An 18,311-nucleotide genomic window follows, 5' to 3' on the forward strand; every position below is an offset into this window, starting at 1 on the left:
AGCACTTGTTAGCTGCCCTGAAAGCACTCCTAACCTAAGTCAAAGTTTCAAGTGAAAATTTGTTGAGTGTATCCCACTAAGAAGAGAAGGTTAAGAAATCAGTTATTCTGTTTGTAGACAGATAAAGAGAAATGAATAATGTAGCTTATAGTTGCCTCTCATTCTGGGTTGGCTTCAAATAGGCTTCTGTGTTCCTTTCATCTAGCATGCTGTCAGGTCAAATAACTTCCAAGAAAATTCACAATTTCTTAGATCATATGTTTGGAGAAGGTAACCTACTAGTAACTTTGGTTTTCTGTAGTGGGGGGCATTGTAATAATCGCAGATCAAAATGCTGTCAAACTTTCTTACTCCTCTCTCTACCTGGAGTGAGTACTTATGAAGTCCTCAGCTGTTGGGCAGAAATGCAGAATTTGAATCTTGAGGCTTGGCTTGTAAATACAAGAGGAACTGAAGTTTCCTGCAACCTGTTTGAGAACCAGGTGGTTCAAGTGCATGAGATGAGAGGGGAGCTCTCCACAAGCTTACAGACATTTTACTGTGCAAGTATTTGCTCCACAATTATGAAGCAGAGCTTCAAGTAATAAGATTGGCAGATTCTTGATTGCCTGCCTCTACCAGTTAGCATCCTTGCTTCAACGTGACAAACCAGTAGGTATAATTAGCTGTAGACTTACTTTACTAGATTATCACCCTTGCTAATGCTTTGAACTGAAGAGGGATAGTTCTTCTTGTTATCCATGTGGGCGCACTGCGTGACTCATGACTACTTGAGCCTCATAAGAAGATGGTAAGTCTTCTTTTTGGGGGTGACTATAATTTTTTGTTCGTTAATTTTATTAATGTAATATTCTTTTGATTTTGTTTGTCCCCTAAGAGGAGAAGATGGGGAAAAAGAAGACAAAGCTAAAGACGACAAAGGAAAACAGAAATTAAGACAGCTTCATACTCACAGATATGGAGACTCGGAAATTCAGGAATCAGCTTTCTGGAAGAAAATCATTGCATATCAACAGAAGCTTCTTGTAAGCTTGCTGTGTTTAGATGTGTAAGCTGTTGACTGTGTTTCGGTTTTAGGAGGGATGTGTACCACAAAGTTCTACCAACCTGAAGAAAACAAGTTTGTATCTAATAAATCTCACTCATTTTTCCGTGTACAGTCAACCTGAAAAAGACATAGAGGCAAAAGTTTAATGAGAATGACAGAGGAAGAAAGCCAAATAATTTAATAGACGGGATATTAAGTCTGAGTAAGACAGTTATTGTCCAGAACATAGGCCTTCAGAGATGCCTCTGCATTACTGGAAAGAGCCTTGCATTTTTATGTGAAGATGAGTATTGGCCAGTCCAAAACTTGCACAGCAGGTTGTGAGCCTGAAAGATTTCACTTCCCGCGAGAGACTTCTTTGGGAAGTCCTATGTAAGGAATTTATTAAGGGTAAAATGCTTAGCCTGAAACTTCTTAGAATGCCAAATATAAATATTTTAAGAAAAAGGTTACAGATTTTAATGAAATGGCAAATTAGTATTTGAAAACCTTATCTTCCTACCTATGGAAAATAAGATTAATTAAAATAGTATAACTGCATCTGAGTGTTTCTCAGTAGCATACAGTGTCTTTGAGTTTGTTGTAGAACTAAATACTTTTTACTAGTCAGGAGATACCGCATATATTCTGTGAATCTAGACTGATATCCAAGCCAGAAGAAATCACCCTTTTTCTATATCTTTAGTAGTAGATATAATTGTCTGCTTCTAACATGAACAACGTAGCAAAACTACAAAACTGAAACCATAGTCTGAATAAGGAATTAGATGTTTAAGTTTTGCTTTTGAACTCAGCACCAAGTGATCTAATCATGCAGCAATCATGCAAATTGCATTTAATTTTTCTTCTAATAGCCTCATTTAATAATTTCTAACTAGTCTTCTAAGGTTAGGGCTGAAATGCAGAGGAATTTCCATGTAAAAGAGAAAAAAGTGTGGAAAATGTGCTGGGAAGGTTTGTGCACTGTCAGGAAGAGAAGCAAGGGAAAATGTGCATTTCTGCAGCCCTTTTTATAGTATTGTAATGCTTAATGGGGGAAGCTCTTTACTCATGGTACTGGGTTCACAGATGAACTTTTTGCTGATCTGGTAAAAATGCAATTGATTTTGGAATAGTAAAAGGATTTTAAAATAAATGTACCTACAGACATTTTTGTTTCATGATAAAAGGAACAATTTACCAAGCTGTAAAATGCACATGCAAGAACATAGAGGTACAGTGAAGACAGAGGTACTCATAGCACAGTTCAGTGTTACTGTTACATTGTGATGTCTCTCTGTTGCCTCTGTATATTGAGAGTGGGTGTAAGAGGTCATTAGAAATCCTTCCTCTCTTTCTGCGTGGAGTGAAACAAAAGTTCCTCTAGCCATTATTGCATATATAGAGTATGAGAGAATTTGTACAATGTATTACTAAAAATTTTAATAAGTAACTTGAAGATCATGCTATCGTTATTATGCAAACAGTATTTATGTTTTATTTTTCTTTTCAGAACTATTTTGCTCGAAACTTTTATAACATGAGGATGTTAGCATTGTTTGTTGCTTTTGCCATTAACTTTATCCTGCTCTTCTATAAGGTAAATTTGTCATAATATAACTTTTCAGTTCGTTTACTGAAAATCGTTCAGGTTTCATAGCCAGTATTCTATGCTGTAAGCTGGCTAGACTAATAGACTGAATGTTTGCTTCATACTGCCACTTCAGTTGTCTAACAAGGCGATAGCTAAAGTTTTTGTGTGAAGTAATAATAGTCTGCCATTACATGAATAGCTATTAACAAAGTTCTGCGCTGTGACAGAGGCAGCAAAATGAATGCTGCACCCGTACCTTAGATGCTCCGTTTTACTGTACAGCAATTTAGCCCTGGGCCCACTTCACTGTCAGTTTAAGCTAATGTATGTCAGCTGAGATGTTTCTTCAGCCATCATGCTCACCTGAGAGTGTGTACCACAGAGGGAAGTCATGTGTTAAGCTGCCTAGAGTACTACTGACAGTCTTTGGCAAAGCCTGTAGTACAGTTAGTACAATTTTAAAATTATCAGACCTAAATCAATTCCTGGGAGAGCCTTACTGAAAGATTGCATGTAGGAATGTTAGGAGTTCACTGATCTTCTTCCAAGAGAGATCTTCCTTCTTGGATTTTTGGTGATAAATTCAGTGTGATCCACATTTTTAGCATGGAAACAGAATTTAAAAAAGAAAAAAAAAGTCAAAAAAGGTCATAAACTGGTTTAACAAGATGAAAGGATCTCTGCAAAAATTGCTTCCTCACAATTACATCATCCTTGGTATGATTATCTTCAGTTGTATTACTTAGCCTGTAGCAGTGTGAAACTCCTGTAAAAGGCATGTAACCGCTACATTAAGTGATTTGAACAGGTCTCCACCTCTGCTGTGACAGAAGAAAAGGAAGTTCCTGTGGTGCCTGCTGGTGAAAGCGCAAAGTTGAACAACCTGGAAGGTGACAGCCACAGGGTCATTGCAGTGCATTATGTCCTGGAAGAAAGCAGTGGCTACATGGAACCCACACTGCGCATTTTGGCCATCCTGCATACAGTCATCTCGTTCTTCTGCATCATAGGGTATTACTGCTTGAAAGTAAGAGAAGCTGAACATTGTTTTCCTTCTAGCTCCCAAATTTTTTTGCGTTGAGCAATGTAAACTGGGACATTGTTGTAACTGGGACATTGCTGTAGCGACTTTGCTCAAGCAGTTTGAGGGACCACGTGAAGAAAAACTATTCTGTTAGTGTGACTTACAGAGAGATTCGGTTACGTGATAACTTCACGAAGGTATGAGCCAGAGCCTGATTTGCTGATCTGGCATTGAATCAAGGATCAGCATTTGCACAGTTACCGTGTTAGGCAGACCACTAGATCACTAATCTGTATCAGAAACCTGATCCCTAATCTGTATCAGAAATCACTTGTGACAAACAGGGAATGCACGTAGCCAGAGGAAGCTGGGTGACAGCATCCACATTGCTTGTCTGTCGGCTGGGTCATTTGAAAAGCATGCAGTACTTTGGACTACTGCTACTGTGTGTTGCTTTACTATAGCCAGTGCCCACTTTCTTTATGCATTCCAATTGCTGTGTTTTGGCAGGAACTTGATTATCTTTAACAGGAAGAGATCTCTGTTAGGTAAAAAATAAAGTTGCCACCCTTGGTGGCAAAATCCTACCTCTCATTTAGGAAGACCAAATGCTATAAATCTCTCGAGGCTGGAGGAATATATATGGGATGCAGTTTCCCCCATTTTTATGCTCTTCTCCAGGCAAGTACTGTATGGCATAGTGCAAAACAGGGTGCTAAACTGAGTGCACCATTGGTCTGACCCAGTATGGCTGTTCATTTGTCCTTATAAGTATAATTTCTTAATTAAGCTTTTATATGGGCCTTGATGTTTTTCCTTTCCCTTTTTAACGGATAATACTTTTTCTATGCCAAAAAAGACACAATCTGCCATAGTAGTTAAGGCAAATGGTCGTCACACTGCTGCATTAAGTGTTTGATCTGTACTTTAAGTGTCTCTGCAGGTCAACAAATACTAAAACACATTCCTCTGTTTTACTTGTTGGCTTGTAGCATAAAAGGTTAGAATTCTGGCTTTTGAGATGTCCTCTTCCCCTACCACCCAGCTTTTTTACCTTTATGCATCTTTCCCCAGATTGTTTTTCTAAAATTACATTTATTCTTTGACTAGAAATGAAATACATCAATATCATTATTTGTCATAATGAATTTCCTTCTTTCCAACTGTGAAACCCTTAAGAAAAGACCACATATGGTTTCAGTCTCTGTCTTTGGAGATGCACTGCTTTTAGGATTAAAAATGTTCATACCTGCAGTTCTGTGCATAGTATATTTGTTTCTGGAGGTTGCGTAGCATAAAATTCACTACACTTTTCTCAATTAGCTGTCTGAAAATAAGATTGGAACTATTGTTATCATAGCTAATGTAATCACCATGTTACTGAAATAGTCTAATTTTCATCGTTATTATTTCAATATACCCATGTCTAGCCTAGACTAGTAATACAGTCACCATTGCAGAGTAGCTGCATTTTAGAGGGCTGCAAAATGGTTCTAGGGAAAAGTAGGATCTACTTTCAAAATAAAAACCTAATCAAACGATCCACTATATAGCTGTCAAAAGTGCATTTATATTGGTAAAAGATTTCTAAGGAACCATTAGCTGCATCTGCCTTCCTGGAAGGTACTTTTGAATGTCATCCAGCTGATGAAAGAGAGATGTCTTATAGGGAAAGCCTGATCAGGCTTAGTGCTCAGGTGTCCCAAATGCTGGCAAAAAAGTACAAAGCACAAAGCAAATATATGGAATATGAATGTAGTTTAAAGATTTTCTTTCTGCTGCTCCTGATCTGTCTTTGCTCTCCACACTATAAAACTTCAAGAATTCCATAACAAGTGAAAAGCAACCTCTAGTAGTTTCTGGTTGCCAAAATACAGTCCAGAAGTGTGATCTAGGAGATCCTAAATTAATATTTTTGGACTAGATTTCTTAAGGGTTGTAAGGCTGTTTTCACTGTAGCCCTTTAGACCTTTAGCCCCCTTTTCATTTTAGCCCTTTAGGCTAGCTCTAATAGCTCCGTGGCACTTTGGCGCTATTTGTATTAGAAGGTGCGATTTTATTACGACAGTACAGTACACTGTAGTTGTATGTCTGCGACTGATCCGGTCCTTAGGCATCTGCTCCTTCACAGTGTTCTAGGCAGTGACCAAGTCTTTTGATGTTTTGAAGTATTAATTTTGTTTTGTTCATTTTTTGCATTTAATTTTTCCTCACAGACATCTGTCCATAAAAGTTTTCAGATAATTTCTGATATGTTTATTTTTTCAACTGCAGGTTCCGTTGGTTATTTTTAAGCGGGAAAAGGAAGTGGCAAGGAAATTGGAATTTGATGGGCTGTATATAACTGAACAGCCCTCAGAAGATGATATTAAAGGGCAGTGGGATAGACTTGTCATCAACACACAGTGAGTTTTTACTTACTCCGTATAGCTTTGCAAGGAATTATTCTTCAGTCTCTGCAGTTATGTAGTTAATCATCAGGCTTGTCAGAAGTGAGCATTTATGATGGCTATATTTCCAGAGAGGGTATACAACATATTTCAGGTAGTTGTAATGTTAATAATGTTTACTATCACTTTTAGTCATCTTCGTTCTCAGATTTTTGCTTTAAAATTATTTCTGTTCCTTTAAAAAAAATTCACAATGAGTTTATTTTGGCAAGTGCAGTGATCACAGAATCACAGAACAGTTTGAGACTGGAAGGTGCTTCTGGAGATCTTCTGGTCCAACACCCCTGCACAAGCACGGTCAGCTAGAGGAGGTTGCCCAGGGCCTTGTTCAACTGGGTTTTGAATATTTCCAAAGATGGGGACTCCACAACCTCTCTGGGCAACCTGTTCCAGTTTTCCAACCACTCTCACAGTAAAGAAGTGTTTTCTAATGTTTAAGTGGAATTTCCTGTGTTTGGGTTTGTGCCCGTTGCTGCTTATCCTGAAATTAGTGTGATTATTGTGTACTCCTGTCAGAGAGTGAACTACACTTTGGATCTTTTTAGTGTCTCTTGAAGACTTCCTGGTGGGACTGTGTGACCCAACTGCTTTAGAACTCTGTCTCCAGGCATCAGCTCTGCTGCTGTTTCCCAGCTGAGTTAGCGTGACATGCTCAGCTCAATTTGGTAACTTTCATTGCAGAGACTTCACAACAGCTAGCTGATAATAGCAACAAAGAGCACCTTTGAAAAAAAGCCAGTAGCTAATTCTTATGTCATCTTGTTACCTACTGTGTCTTCTCACAATCCTCTAAAATGTCATTTTTTTCTGTGTTTTTCAGGTCTTTTCCCAACAATTATTGGGACAAATTTGTGAAAAGAAAGGTAGTGGCTTACTTTTAAAAAATATACGAAATTAACTTAAGGTTCTAATGCAGGTTTATTTTCATGTTTGGAGAAATGTGGACTACACTTCTTTGAAATATAATTTTCATCCACTGTAGGTTACCATGTTTACCACTTTAAATGGAATCCTTACTCGTCTTATGCTTACAGCTGCTTTCTTTTGTGCATTTTGGATATTTATTCTTTCTAACTTGTTCCAGATGCAGCTTATTTTATACAACTGAGAAATTTCAGATACATTCATGTGGTTCTGTGGACAAGTGTACACTTTTATGCTTGTTAGAACATATGCAAATTGTTTTATCTCTGAGTAGGTATGTATATATCTATCTCCCAAAAACAGTCCTCCATAAGTAAAGACTTCTGAAGTTTATTTCTTATAAACATTATGTCGAATGTTTTCTCATCTTCTTCTTGGTGAAATAAATATGTTACGTATACACCCTATCTCACAACAAGAATAATCTTTCTAGGATGTTTGGAGAACGTTTAAAAAGGGGGGTGTTTATGTTGCCGGACCAGATTTATTCTTCTTTCATACCATTTTAATGCCGGCTTTGAATCACACATTTGCAGACATGTCTGGTTGAATACTCGTATCACTTTTGCTTCATAATACTTTTAGGTGAGCCTAGCTAAAAAAAAATCCTATGAGTTGTATTTTCACCCTGCTGTTGAAACTATTTTTTGCGTGTTTGAACAAGTAGTTAAATATGTGTTTCTGTCTGTCTGTCTAAACAAAGAGGAGGGAGTAACTTGCATAGAGTACTGAAGGAAGAAAATAAAATTCTGCATTGCCTCTGTCAATGTAGCAGGTCAATGTTGATGAAAGATTCCTATTGAAAAGGAAATGAGCATGTTTTTAAATTGTGTGGAAAGTTTGGTACTTTACCTTTGACTACGGTAAAGGTAACTGTTTTGCACAAAGTGCCTTCAAATACAGTATTTCGCAAAGGATGCTTTCTTTTATGCATATATATATGTGTGTGTGTGTGTGTGTGTGTATACATATATATAATATACATACATATATATATTTTTTAATCCCCAGGCTAGTGAATGTCATGTTTCTATATGTCTTCACAGTCATGAAGCACTGTTCTTAGGCATGTGAAAAAGAAGGCTTTTCTCTAACATATCCACAGAGATTTAAAACACTGATTATTAGAAGGCTGCAAAATACCATTTCTTACCTGTGGGAGTCAACCATTTATGATCTTTTAATCTAAATCTTTATATTTCTCTGAATATTCTTTTGCAAATAAGAAGAGACAGGTTATATTTAAGAAGGAGCTGTGCATTCAGTGGAATGAGAGCAAGTGAAATCCTTGGTCCCACTCTTTAATTGTTCATTTTCATAAATGTTTCCTATGTAAAGAGAAAAATGTAAAGAGAAAATTTAATAATATTGGAAGGGTATAGTTGTAGTTCATGTAAAATCATTTTTACCTGTTGCCTCTCTATTCAAAATCTTTTCATTCTTACATATGGTATGTATACTATGTATTCATTGCATTATTAAATACTATAAAATAAGCTCATAAAATTATGCGATGGGGCAGGTTAATAAACATATTTTGTAACTATTTTGATGTGAAATGCTTGCCCTTAAAAAAAGAAAACCAGAAAACTCAACCAGTAACTTTTAGGTTATTTAATGAAACTTTCTACACAAATAAATTATGTCTCTTTTTTCTTAAAAGAATAATTAGTGAGAGTCAAACATTTTTTTAGAGAGATCTTACTCTAATCAAAGCTTTACACATGGCTAGGATAGTCATATGTTCATAACATTGTTTTCCTGTGCGAGCTTAGGCTGTATTTTTTGTGCCTGTGAGGACAATGACTTATTTATTCTCCTTAGCTGGGATTCTTTCCTCTTCCTGCTATCAGCAAGTAGGAATATATTATTTTTGACGCCTCTTGTATTTATCAAACTGATTGAAATAGAGCAATAAAAATTATTACTGAGTGAGCTGATAGACAGACGGAAACAAACAGACAAAAAAGATGTTTGTTAACCTTTTTGTCTTCAGAAACCAAGCTAAAAAACAACTGCTCTACCTAATTATTTTGAATATTCTTCCTAAATTTAGGTCATGGATAAATATGGTGAGTTCTATGGACGCGACAGAATCAGTGAGTTACTAGGAATGGACAAAGCTGCTCTCGATTTTAGTGATGCTCGAGAAAAGAAGAAACCAAAGAAAGATAGTTCCTTATCTGCTGTGTAAGCATTTGCTTCTGGTTTGTTTGTGTGCTTTGGTGGGTTTTTTTTTTTTTTTTTGGTATAAGTTAAAATCTGAATCAAAGTTTGTCGTTCAGCTTTGAATCTTTTTGGTGCTCTTTTATGTATGGCTATATAAGATAAATCAAATCTTGAATTGAATGATATAGAGAATTTAATTCACTATATACACTGTAACATATATACAGGACTCTACTGTTCTTTGTCTGTGAAGATTTAGTTTAGTGCACAGCTGCTTGAACGTACATTCCCATTATTCTGATGAAGTGTAATTATAACTGGGCTGGAGACTCCTTTTCATGGTTCTCTCAGTTCAATGCAGGCTGAAAGAACAGACAAAACTGACACTATATTTATTCTGATAATAAAACCTGATCGAATAAATTTACATGCTAAAATAGTGACCAGTAAAATCTCGGAGTTTAGATGTTTTTTCTTCACACTTTTTCATATTTTATTTTGCCTAAATTACCTCCTTGCCTATCATCTGAGAGACAAACATGGAAAAAAGAAGCTCTGAGGCGTTCAAATTGTATTCATTTTTCTGTCTAGCAAAAAAATAAAATATCCTCGGTTTCTACAGAGCACTGCAAAAAATGTATTTTCCAGTTGTGCAGTGTAAAAATAGGTTTTCAAATAAATGGATGGAATATATTTTAACAGTTGGACTTTTAATACTAAAAAAAAATTCTGATATAGGGGTTAATAGATAGTTTTCTTTAAAAACAATATTTAATCAATGGGTTTACAAGGATTATATGAAGTAGACAGTGGGGCCTCCAGTGAATTAGAACTACATTGAGTCATTCCATACATCTGACAGATGAATATGGCATGGGAAACTAAACAGCTGTGACAGAGAAGTACAGAACTGTTCACATAAAATATGTGCTTCAAGAATTGTATCTACTTTATACCAGTTTTAGAAATGAATACTAATGAAACAACTAAAACTCAGACGTATTCCAGATTCAGCATTTGGAATACGTTTACAGTGCAAGGAAGAGAGAGGTGGGAGAAGCACTGGGGGTGGAACTCTTCCTCGACGATGTTTGGGCAAGAAATTGGAGAATGAATATAACGTGGTGCAGATCCGAACTCAAGTGCCTCTGCCCCTGCCTGTGCCCAGATGCAGGCCAGACCTATGTCTCTCTTAACAAGGAAGGGAAATACAGCATGTAATATTACAAATGACCAAGATTTTCTTCTGTCTTCTTGACTCCTAACTCCTGCCATTCCTTTTCCTTTCCTTTCTGCAAATGACCTGGGATTCCCTCGTATTTGTCCTGCAGACAACTCAGAGCACTGTTCTTGCAAGTGTTTGTAATTATGTTGATCAGCGTTAGGTCAGATGAATCCCAACCAATATTTATTTATTTGTTTCAAATTTCTGACTGGTCTATACCAGAGAAACAGTGTGAAATAGAACAAGGTTCCAGGGTTTCAGCTTCCAGAGAAATAACTGTGGCCTCTCTTATTTATGGCTCAGTACACTTTCTGTAGATTGTGTTGTATATTTTCCCATTGTGTTTTTATATAAAGTGCAATTACTTATTTATTTATTTTTACAGGCTAAATTCCATTGATGTGAAATATCAGATGTGGAAGTTAGGGGTTGTTTTCACTGATAATGTAAGTTTATCATTTATATATATGTGTATTCACCTTATAAAAAATATACACTTAACCTGAAGTGCTTTTGAGGGGTTATAAAACACTCTAATTTACAAGTGTTTTTTTGCACAGAAAGAAAAACATTTTAAGAAGACATTACTCAAATGTTTTCCATGTTACATAGGGTATTAGTCTATAGAACTTCAGTCTTTTTTGTTTGTTTGTTTTTCTCTTCTGATATGCTTATTTATTTGGGAGTAATAATCAAGTGCTGTGCTATGAAATTACAAAACTGTCTATATCAATTCTAATTGCCTTTTTTTGTATTGTACATAAACTTTTCATTTACTGTCACTTGACTATTTCTGGAGCACAGGCAGATCAGTACAGTTAATGTGTGTGAAATTACTGCAATTTATATCACTGAAATGGATATGAAAGATATGAAGCAATGAGACTGATGATTCTATTCATCTGTTTGTGTCCTTTTTTTTTTTTTTTTTTACAAAGAAAGAAACAATAAACAAGGCTGTTCAAATATCTTGGAGTTTAAGATCTTGCTCATATTGATATCTTGATTACTGCTTCCTTAATCAACTTATTTTCCAAGTGAAAAAATGGGGTTTGAAAACAAACAATTTTGGAATTAAGACTAGTGGAGAATGGAAGTGATCTGACTTCAGTCCATGTTGAAGTCGGGACGATAACCCTCTGGGGTCCACAAACAGCATGAACTGTAAAGCGTCAGTTCAGGAATAGGTCTCCTCTAAAGGAGGGTCTGAAATTTCTCTTATAAATGTGTAATTGTCTTTCTATCCAATGAATAATTAAAAGCTGGGGAGAAAGAGGCAATTAACATTTTTTGTAATAGCTAGTAAACTACTTTAAAAGTTCTTACGTGCTTAAGCAGTAGTTCAGAAGTTTGAATTAATTATAAAATTCTTGTTAATTTTGTAGTGCTTTCATTTGTCATTTACTACCTTAGGGCTTTAATATTTTAAGTAATTATTCAGAAATTCAGAAACAAAAAGTCATTCAAATCAGAAAACTCTTTATTTTTGAAACGTTAACAATTAAGAATTTTAGATTTCTTTTGCGTCCATTTGAACTATTGTCTGTGAACTGTACATTTACTCATTTAATATTTTCATATAATAAAGAGAATTCTCAAAATCTGTAGCAAAAACATGTGTAAAATCTTTTTTGTACTTGTCTATTTAACTGAAAAACACATTCAAACAACTTGTACTTTCCTTAGTTCTGTGAACAAAGTTGACCATAATAATTGTGAACTTTATTTTTTAATGTACTTATTTTTTCTATTAGTCTTTCCTTTACCTAGCTTGGTACATGACCATGTCAGTCCTTGGCCATTACAACAATTTTTTCTTTGCTGCTCATCTCCTTGACATTGCAATGGGATTCAAGACATTACGAACTATCCTATCATCAGTAACCCACAATGGCAAACAGGTATCAAGCATCATCTCTTCTCCCCTTTTTTTTTTTTTTTTTTTTTACTTAAGGAGTACAAAGGAATAGTCACCATATGACTGAATTCAGCTAAGGTCTGAAAGGTGCTTTCCTGGCTTGACAACAGGATTATTCTTCCATCACGAAGTTTAGAACTTGTGTCCGTGGGAAAACTAGCTAGTGGGATTTACTAACCACAAGAAAATGGGACTAGATCGTATGGCATTAAATTCAGTCTCCAGCTGTTACGGGTAACTGTGTCATAAATTCACTGTTCAGAATTTTTTCAGGATTCATCTAAAGAAAGAACCAGCTGAAATGCACTTACTCTTGCTGTTAGAGAGCTCTTTCAGAACCTCAGTCTTTGGATAATAACAAATCTTTTCTTATGGAAGCTATAAAAGCTGAAATTGTATTTCTGATGTTAAGTAGAGAAAATAACCGAGGCTTACCATCTGTTTAGATCTCTTGTAGGAGTAATGCTTCCTGTAATCTGAGATTTCTAGTGTTCCTCAGGTATGGTAGCCTTCCTAGTCCAAAGGAACTTTGTAAACAGTTAATGGTAAAAACAAAAACATCCTTTGTCTGCTTGAAGAAGATATTCCAGCAGGACAGCTAATATAATTCTGCTATTCAGGAGGGCTGAAGAGGGTAACATAAAGAAAGATCTTCTCCGTTTTGTGTACTTATTTGCATTTGACCTAAGATGGAGTTTCTAAGCCTGGCTTTATATACTGTAGGTGCTTTAGAAGTCTGGTGGCTATTGCCATTTGGAAGTTTATTAGTAGTGATTAGTTGTTTTTGTTCTAGTTTGTTTTAAGCAACTGTGATACTAGTGAAATGTAAAATCTTAAGCAATGATTTTTGTAGGTATGAATGGAGCAATGTGAGATGCTTTCTCTTGAAAATTTAATTCTGCCTTCAAATGCACTGTCCTTGTCATCAATTTTTATGCATTAATGCACACTGAAATGAGCACAGTTTATATTCCAAAACAGCTAATGAAGTATGAGACATATAAGGGAGAGTCTTCGTTATGAACTCACCTCGACAAACTGTTTTAAATTATGTGGCTAACTTAAGAGGTTTCATTTATGTAACAAAAAAAGGTCTTGAAAAGTTACAGGAATCAACATTTTGCAGCATTTACCCTTAGAAGAACAGAATTTTTTCTTAAATTCTAATTTCTTAACAAAAACAGGAAAAAAATCAGTCTGTGACTGAATATAGTGAAATAATTCTACATTTTAGTTAGTGTTGTATTTCTTTGATAACCTACTGCTTTTGATCTTACTATCGCAACCAGAGACCTATAATTACACGTACCCTATTGAAATCTTGGGGCCTTCTTGTATTAGTTTTACGTTATGTAGAGTGGAAGCCCTCCAGGCCCACGACTGTAGATTGTGTTATGATTGCTGTAATGTTACCTGAAGTTATTCCTTAGGAAACCTTAATAGCAGTCGTGTGAGAAGAGATCCATGACATGCGCATGTGAAAGTTAATACAAATGACTGATATTCCTTGCTGCTATTGAGGAAAAAAAAAAAAAAAAAGCTAATTTGATAGGAATTTATTATTATTATTATTTCTAACATACTGATGGAAACAAATACAGTTATTTCTTCCTTAAATCTATATTACCTTAATCTTTGTGTAATGCTGCCTGAAAGCAAACCTTAAAAATTTACAAGCAGTGATAATATAGAGTTTTGGAAAAGTAAATCCTACTATAATTTCCTATTAAGATTCACAAATTAATCCTGAGTTGTTTTTCACGTTCACATTTAGGCCAATTCACCAAAAAATAACAAATTGTAATTTTTACCTTTCTTCAGTGGTAGCACAGAACTTGTATGACTAGTATGTTTGTCAAAGAAAGTGATAGGGTGGTTGAATGGATGAATAGAGTTTTCTAAGGGCAGTTGGGCAGTTCATGTGTATATGCATGGATAGGCAAAATCAAAGCTGCTTTTTTTTTTCCTTCCCCCTCCCCGCTCCCCCAAAGTATGTGCATCTTCTTTTAACCTCGCGGCTATGTATCCATTTAACTGTGCCTATATACTTCTGGCGTAGAATTTATTCTGAAGTCTTTACAGAGTATCTATAATGTAAGGGCATTGTTTGTGATACACAATTTTTTTTTTTTTTTTTTTTTTAAGTCTGGCAATTATGCAAGTGAACTGTCGATATGCAGGACGTTACAGTTCACTTGCAGCTGCTTTCCGTAGGGCTCAAGGCAAAATTTTAATGATGCTGCAGTTGAACAATGGGGTAGTCTTTGGTGCTTCTGAGAGGTAGATATTCAAGTTAAAGGAAGAGTCTGTTTTATCTGTGATTCCATAGATGTAACCAAAACTGTTGCAGTATTCAATCACTAGGAGGTAATAAACTTCTAGAAATACTCTATTGCAATTAGATAATATGTGATATTAAATAGTAATAGTGTTATTACTGGGTAGAAAACTTTCAGATATACCTCTTCTCTATGTGATTACATAGCTTCTGTATGATCCTAATGGACTGTCTGTGTACATATCCACTAGATTTTGCAAGGTTTGTCTGTATAGTCGTGTTTCTGAAGCATAGTTTTCCTTTGAAAAACCAGCTGAAATGCAGTCTTTGCATAAAAATAACCAGATATATTATCAAATGCTGCAGATGTGCAAAGAGACAGAGAGAGTAAAGTTTCACTTTTCTCAGAGATTACTGTTCTTTTTCTTTTTGCAAAGAAAATTGTGTGGCATGCTTGCATGAGTTTATTATATCTATTATATAATTTTGTCTTCCAGCTTGTACTAACAGTGGGATTACTGGCAGTAGTGGTATACTTGTACACAGTAGTGGCATTCAATTTTTTCCGCAAGTTCTACAACAAGAGTGAAGATGGTGATATGCCAGATATGAAATGTGATGATATGCTAACAGTAAGTCTTAGTTTTCTTTTTGCTTTTTTTCTTAAACTGTTACCCTTTTCTTTTCCTGTCCTTCATGTAATTCCCATTCATATAGTTATATCATTAGCCAGTAACGGAAAGATCGTAAGTGAAGGTAAAGAAACAAAGAATATAATGAAGATCCCTAACAACAGGAGATACCCTGTATATGTTAAACAAACATGTCTATGAAAGAATAGAATAAATGAGATGGTATTTTTTTCTATAATTTCTGCAAAAATGAACACCAAATAAAAGCCAAGAAACTGAGTCAAGTCAGTGAAGGGGAGGAGGTACTTCTGAGGAGGTACTACAGGCCGTTCAGATAGTGACTTAGTTATAGTCAAGGACTTTCATAAATAATTTAGGTTCTGAAATGCTTGTTTAAGCTTGAAAATCTGTCAGTCTTCACTGGCATCAGCTGATGTGATGATCTTCCATTGGCAGTTCTGTTACTGGAATCTTTTCTGTGCTCAGAACCCCTGACAATTATTTATTGCTTACTGAGATAGTGCCAGGCTTTGCAGTTGTGGATGGTAGGGCTAATGCCACTAAAAATGCTAAGATGTGTTGATGTTAGTATCCTCTTAAAAGCAGTCAGCCATCCATAGCGAAATTAAATGTGCTTCAAAATCTTACACAATACTAATGAATTCCAGGGAATTAATAACTGTGTGGTAGTTTGGGGCCACCCAGTACAAGAAAGATGTAAATAAACTGGAGTATGTTCAGCAGAGAGCCACTGGATGGTCAGGAGCTGGAGCACTTGCTCTGCGAGGAGAGGCTTAGGAGAAATGGGCTTTTTTAGCTTGGAGATGAGAAAGTGCTGGAGTGGTAGGGGGCACATAATAGCAGCTTTCCAGTGCCTGTGAGGAGGTTATTGATAAGATATAGCCAGGCTCTTTACAGCGGTGTATGGCAGCAGACAAGGGACATAAAGTGAAACAAAAGAGGTTCTGAGTGGGTGTAAGGTAAAAGTTTTTTGCCATGAGGACAGTCAAGCACTGAATCAGGTTGCTCTGAGAGGTTGCACAGTCTTTGTCCTTGGAGGTTTTGACTTGACTGGATGAAGCCTCGAGGAACTTCATCTGACCCACTGGGGATCCTGCAAGTTTGGACTACAGACTCCCTGTAGGTCTATCCCTTCCAATGTGACCTGTCCTGTTATGCTGTGAAAATACTGTTATAACAATGCTATAATATACAGGAATGAGTCTGAATAACATGTGATATGTGATACAGTCAGGGTTTTCTTTTATAAAATCTATAAGACTCACAATGTAATGCTGGGAAAAAAAAACAGAGAAAAAAGTACTCAGAACATACTTAAATTTTTAGAAGTATAAAAATAACCTTTTAAACTTCTTAAATAAATAACAATACCTTCACTAGTTAAATTCATGATTGACTTCCATGATTGGTGAAATAAATAGTAACTATAATTCTTACGTTATTCAGCTTTTGATAGTTCAGTGCTGTATGTTACTGTATCAATTTCTTATATAAGGGATTTGGGAGTAGGGATAGTGTAAAAAGAAAAGAATGGCTCTTTCACGTGGTTAAGGCTTAGAAACAGCAGCATTTGGAGGTGACCAATTGATATAAGATAAGGGAAAGAGTAAGAGGGAAGAAACGAAAAAATAACCTCCACATAGCAGGTCAAAATGTTTGTAAATGTGCTTCATATTTTATCTGTGGTGAAAATATGCTGTCACGTAAATCTTTACAGTGATGTAGCAGTATCCAATATGCAGATGTCAAAGTGAGGAAGAGAGCATACAGATGTAAGGAATCCTTTTTAGATGGAATTGCTACAATGGCTTTATTTTCTCTTAGCCAAATCTATTTTCCACTGAGTTCCATCAGAGGAAGTTTTATAGGTGGGATTGAGACTGGGATGTGGGCTATTATATAAATATTGAAAAGTGATTGTAGGTGCATGAAAGAGTTTTGTGTTCGGAGGGGAATATTTCCCTTCGTTCCATGGCAACAAAGACCAGAGAGGTAAGGAGCGAAGAATGTTTTGGGGTAGCATGGTATATTGAAAGATTGCTGTGTACTTATATGTTATCAGCTTTAATGTGTCTGGCTGCTTTTTCTGTGCTGTATTCTTTTTGTCTCTTCTGGCACTTGGTTTTAAGTCTCAGGTCCTAAAGAGACTAGTTGTCAGATTATTCTTATATCCACTCTGTGTATCATTCTCTTGGTTTATTGTTCCTTTTATTGTTGCGTAAGTATTTATATCTCTGTGCATATAGCTCTTTTCTATATGAAGAGTGATCTAATAGGAAAATTTCAGGATGAATAAAAATATACTTTTAAAGTCCAGACAGCTTTCTTGAGCTTGAAGGGAAGTGAAGGTTGAGTAATTACCCTTAAGGACAATTTCTGCACTGGTCTTTGTAAAGACAGACTTTTATACTCTTACGTTGGAAAGACATAAAGATCTGCAGAAAACCCCTTAAAGCTTGTACCTGAAAACTTCACTTGGCCAATAAGAATTACTGTTACTGGCATCACTACTTTTTGAAAGATAGTGAGACCTTGAATCTATAGTTTGCAAGGCTGCTCAGAGATAAAGAAACTAATACCCTGCTCTAAACCTGTGAGACTGACATAATTTAATAGAAAATCGTGATAGCGTGAAAGAGAATTTTGCATTTTCACCAGCCCACATTACTGTACTCAGTCCTATGGTATCACATTTCACACTGAATTTTTACAGTATTAGGCTTTCTCCGTTATTAGCTTGTCTTTGCACAAACTTCCTCAAGGGTATTTTTTTGGTTTTTTTGGAACCATCAAAGACGGGGAAAAAATGGAAGATAACATTTTGGTTAAAAGGCAAAATTTTATTATAACTGCAGTTGTTATATACCACATTCTTTTTATGTAGATAAATATTATCATCTTCATTTTATATTATTATTGTTATCTCACCTTGTAAAACAATCATAATATATAGGCTGTTATTTGTAAAATGGAGTGATAACAACTCAGCTGCCAATCTAGAATTAGAATTTGTCATTTGAGCCCCATGTTTATCAGGACCAACTATACA

At 35.7% G+C, this 18,311-nt stretch overlaps 1 protein-coding gene across 9 annotated transcripts in view; it reads left to right on the forward strand.

The window, feature by feature from the left end:
* The window catches only part of RYR2 (ryanodine receptor 2), a 469,316-nt gene that overhangs the window by 442,575 nt on the left and 8,430 nt on the right, over positions 1-18,311 (forward strand). For all 9 annotated transcript variants that reach the window (XM_068939250.1, XM_068939252.1, XM_068939253.1 and 6 more), the window contains 9 exons: positions 878-1,025; positions 2,541-2,627; positions 3,430-3,648; positions 5,920-6,050; positions 6,916-6,958; positions 9,076-9,209; positions 10,799-10,859; positions 12,168-12,314; positions 15,107-15,241. In XM_068939250.1, the coding sequence (XP_068795351.1) occupies positions 878-1,025; positions 2,541-2,627; positions 3,430-3,648; positions 5,920-6,050; positions 6,916-6,958; positions 9,076-9,209; positions 10,799-10,859; positions 12,168-12,314; positions 15,107-15,241 (1,105 nt within the window). The remainder of the gene's footprint in view (positions 1-877; positions 1,026-2,540; positions 2,628-3,429; positions 3,649-5,919; positions 6,051-6,915; positions 6,959-9,075; positions 9,210-10,798; positions 10,860-12,167; positions 12,315-15,106; positions 15,242-18,311) is intronic.

This window comes from Struthio camelus, chromosome 3 (genome assembly GCF_040807025.1).
Source record: "Struthio camelus isolate bStrCam1 chromosome 3, bStrCam1.hap1, whole genome shotgun sequence".
NCBI lineage: Eukaryota > Metazoa > Chordata > Aves > Struthioniformes > Struthionidae > Struthio > Struthio camelus.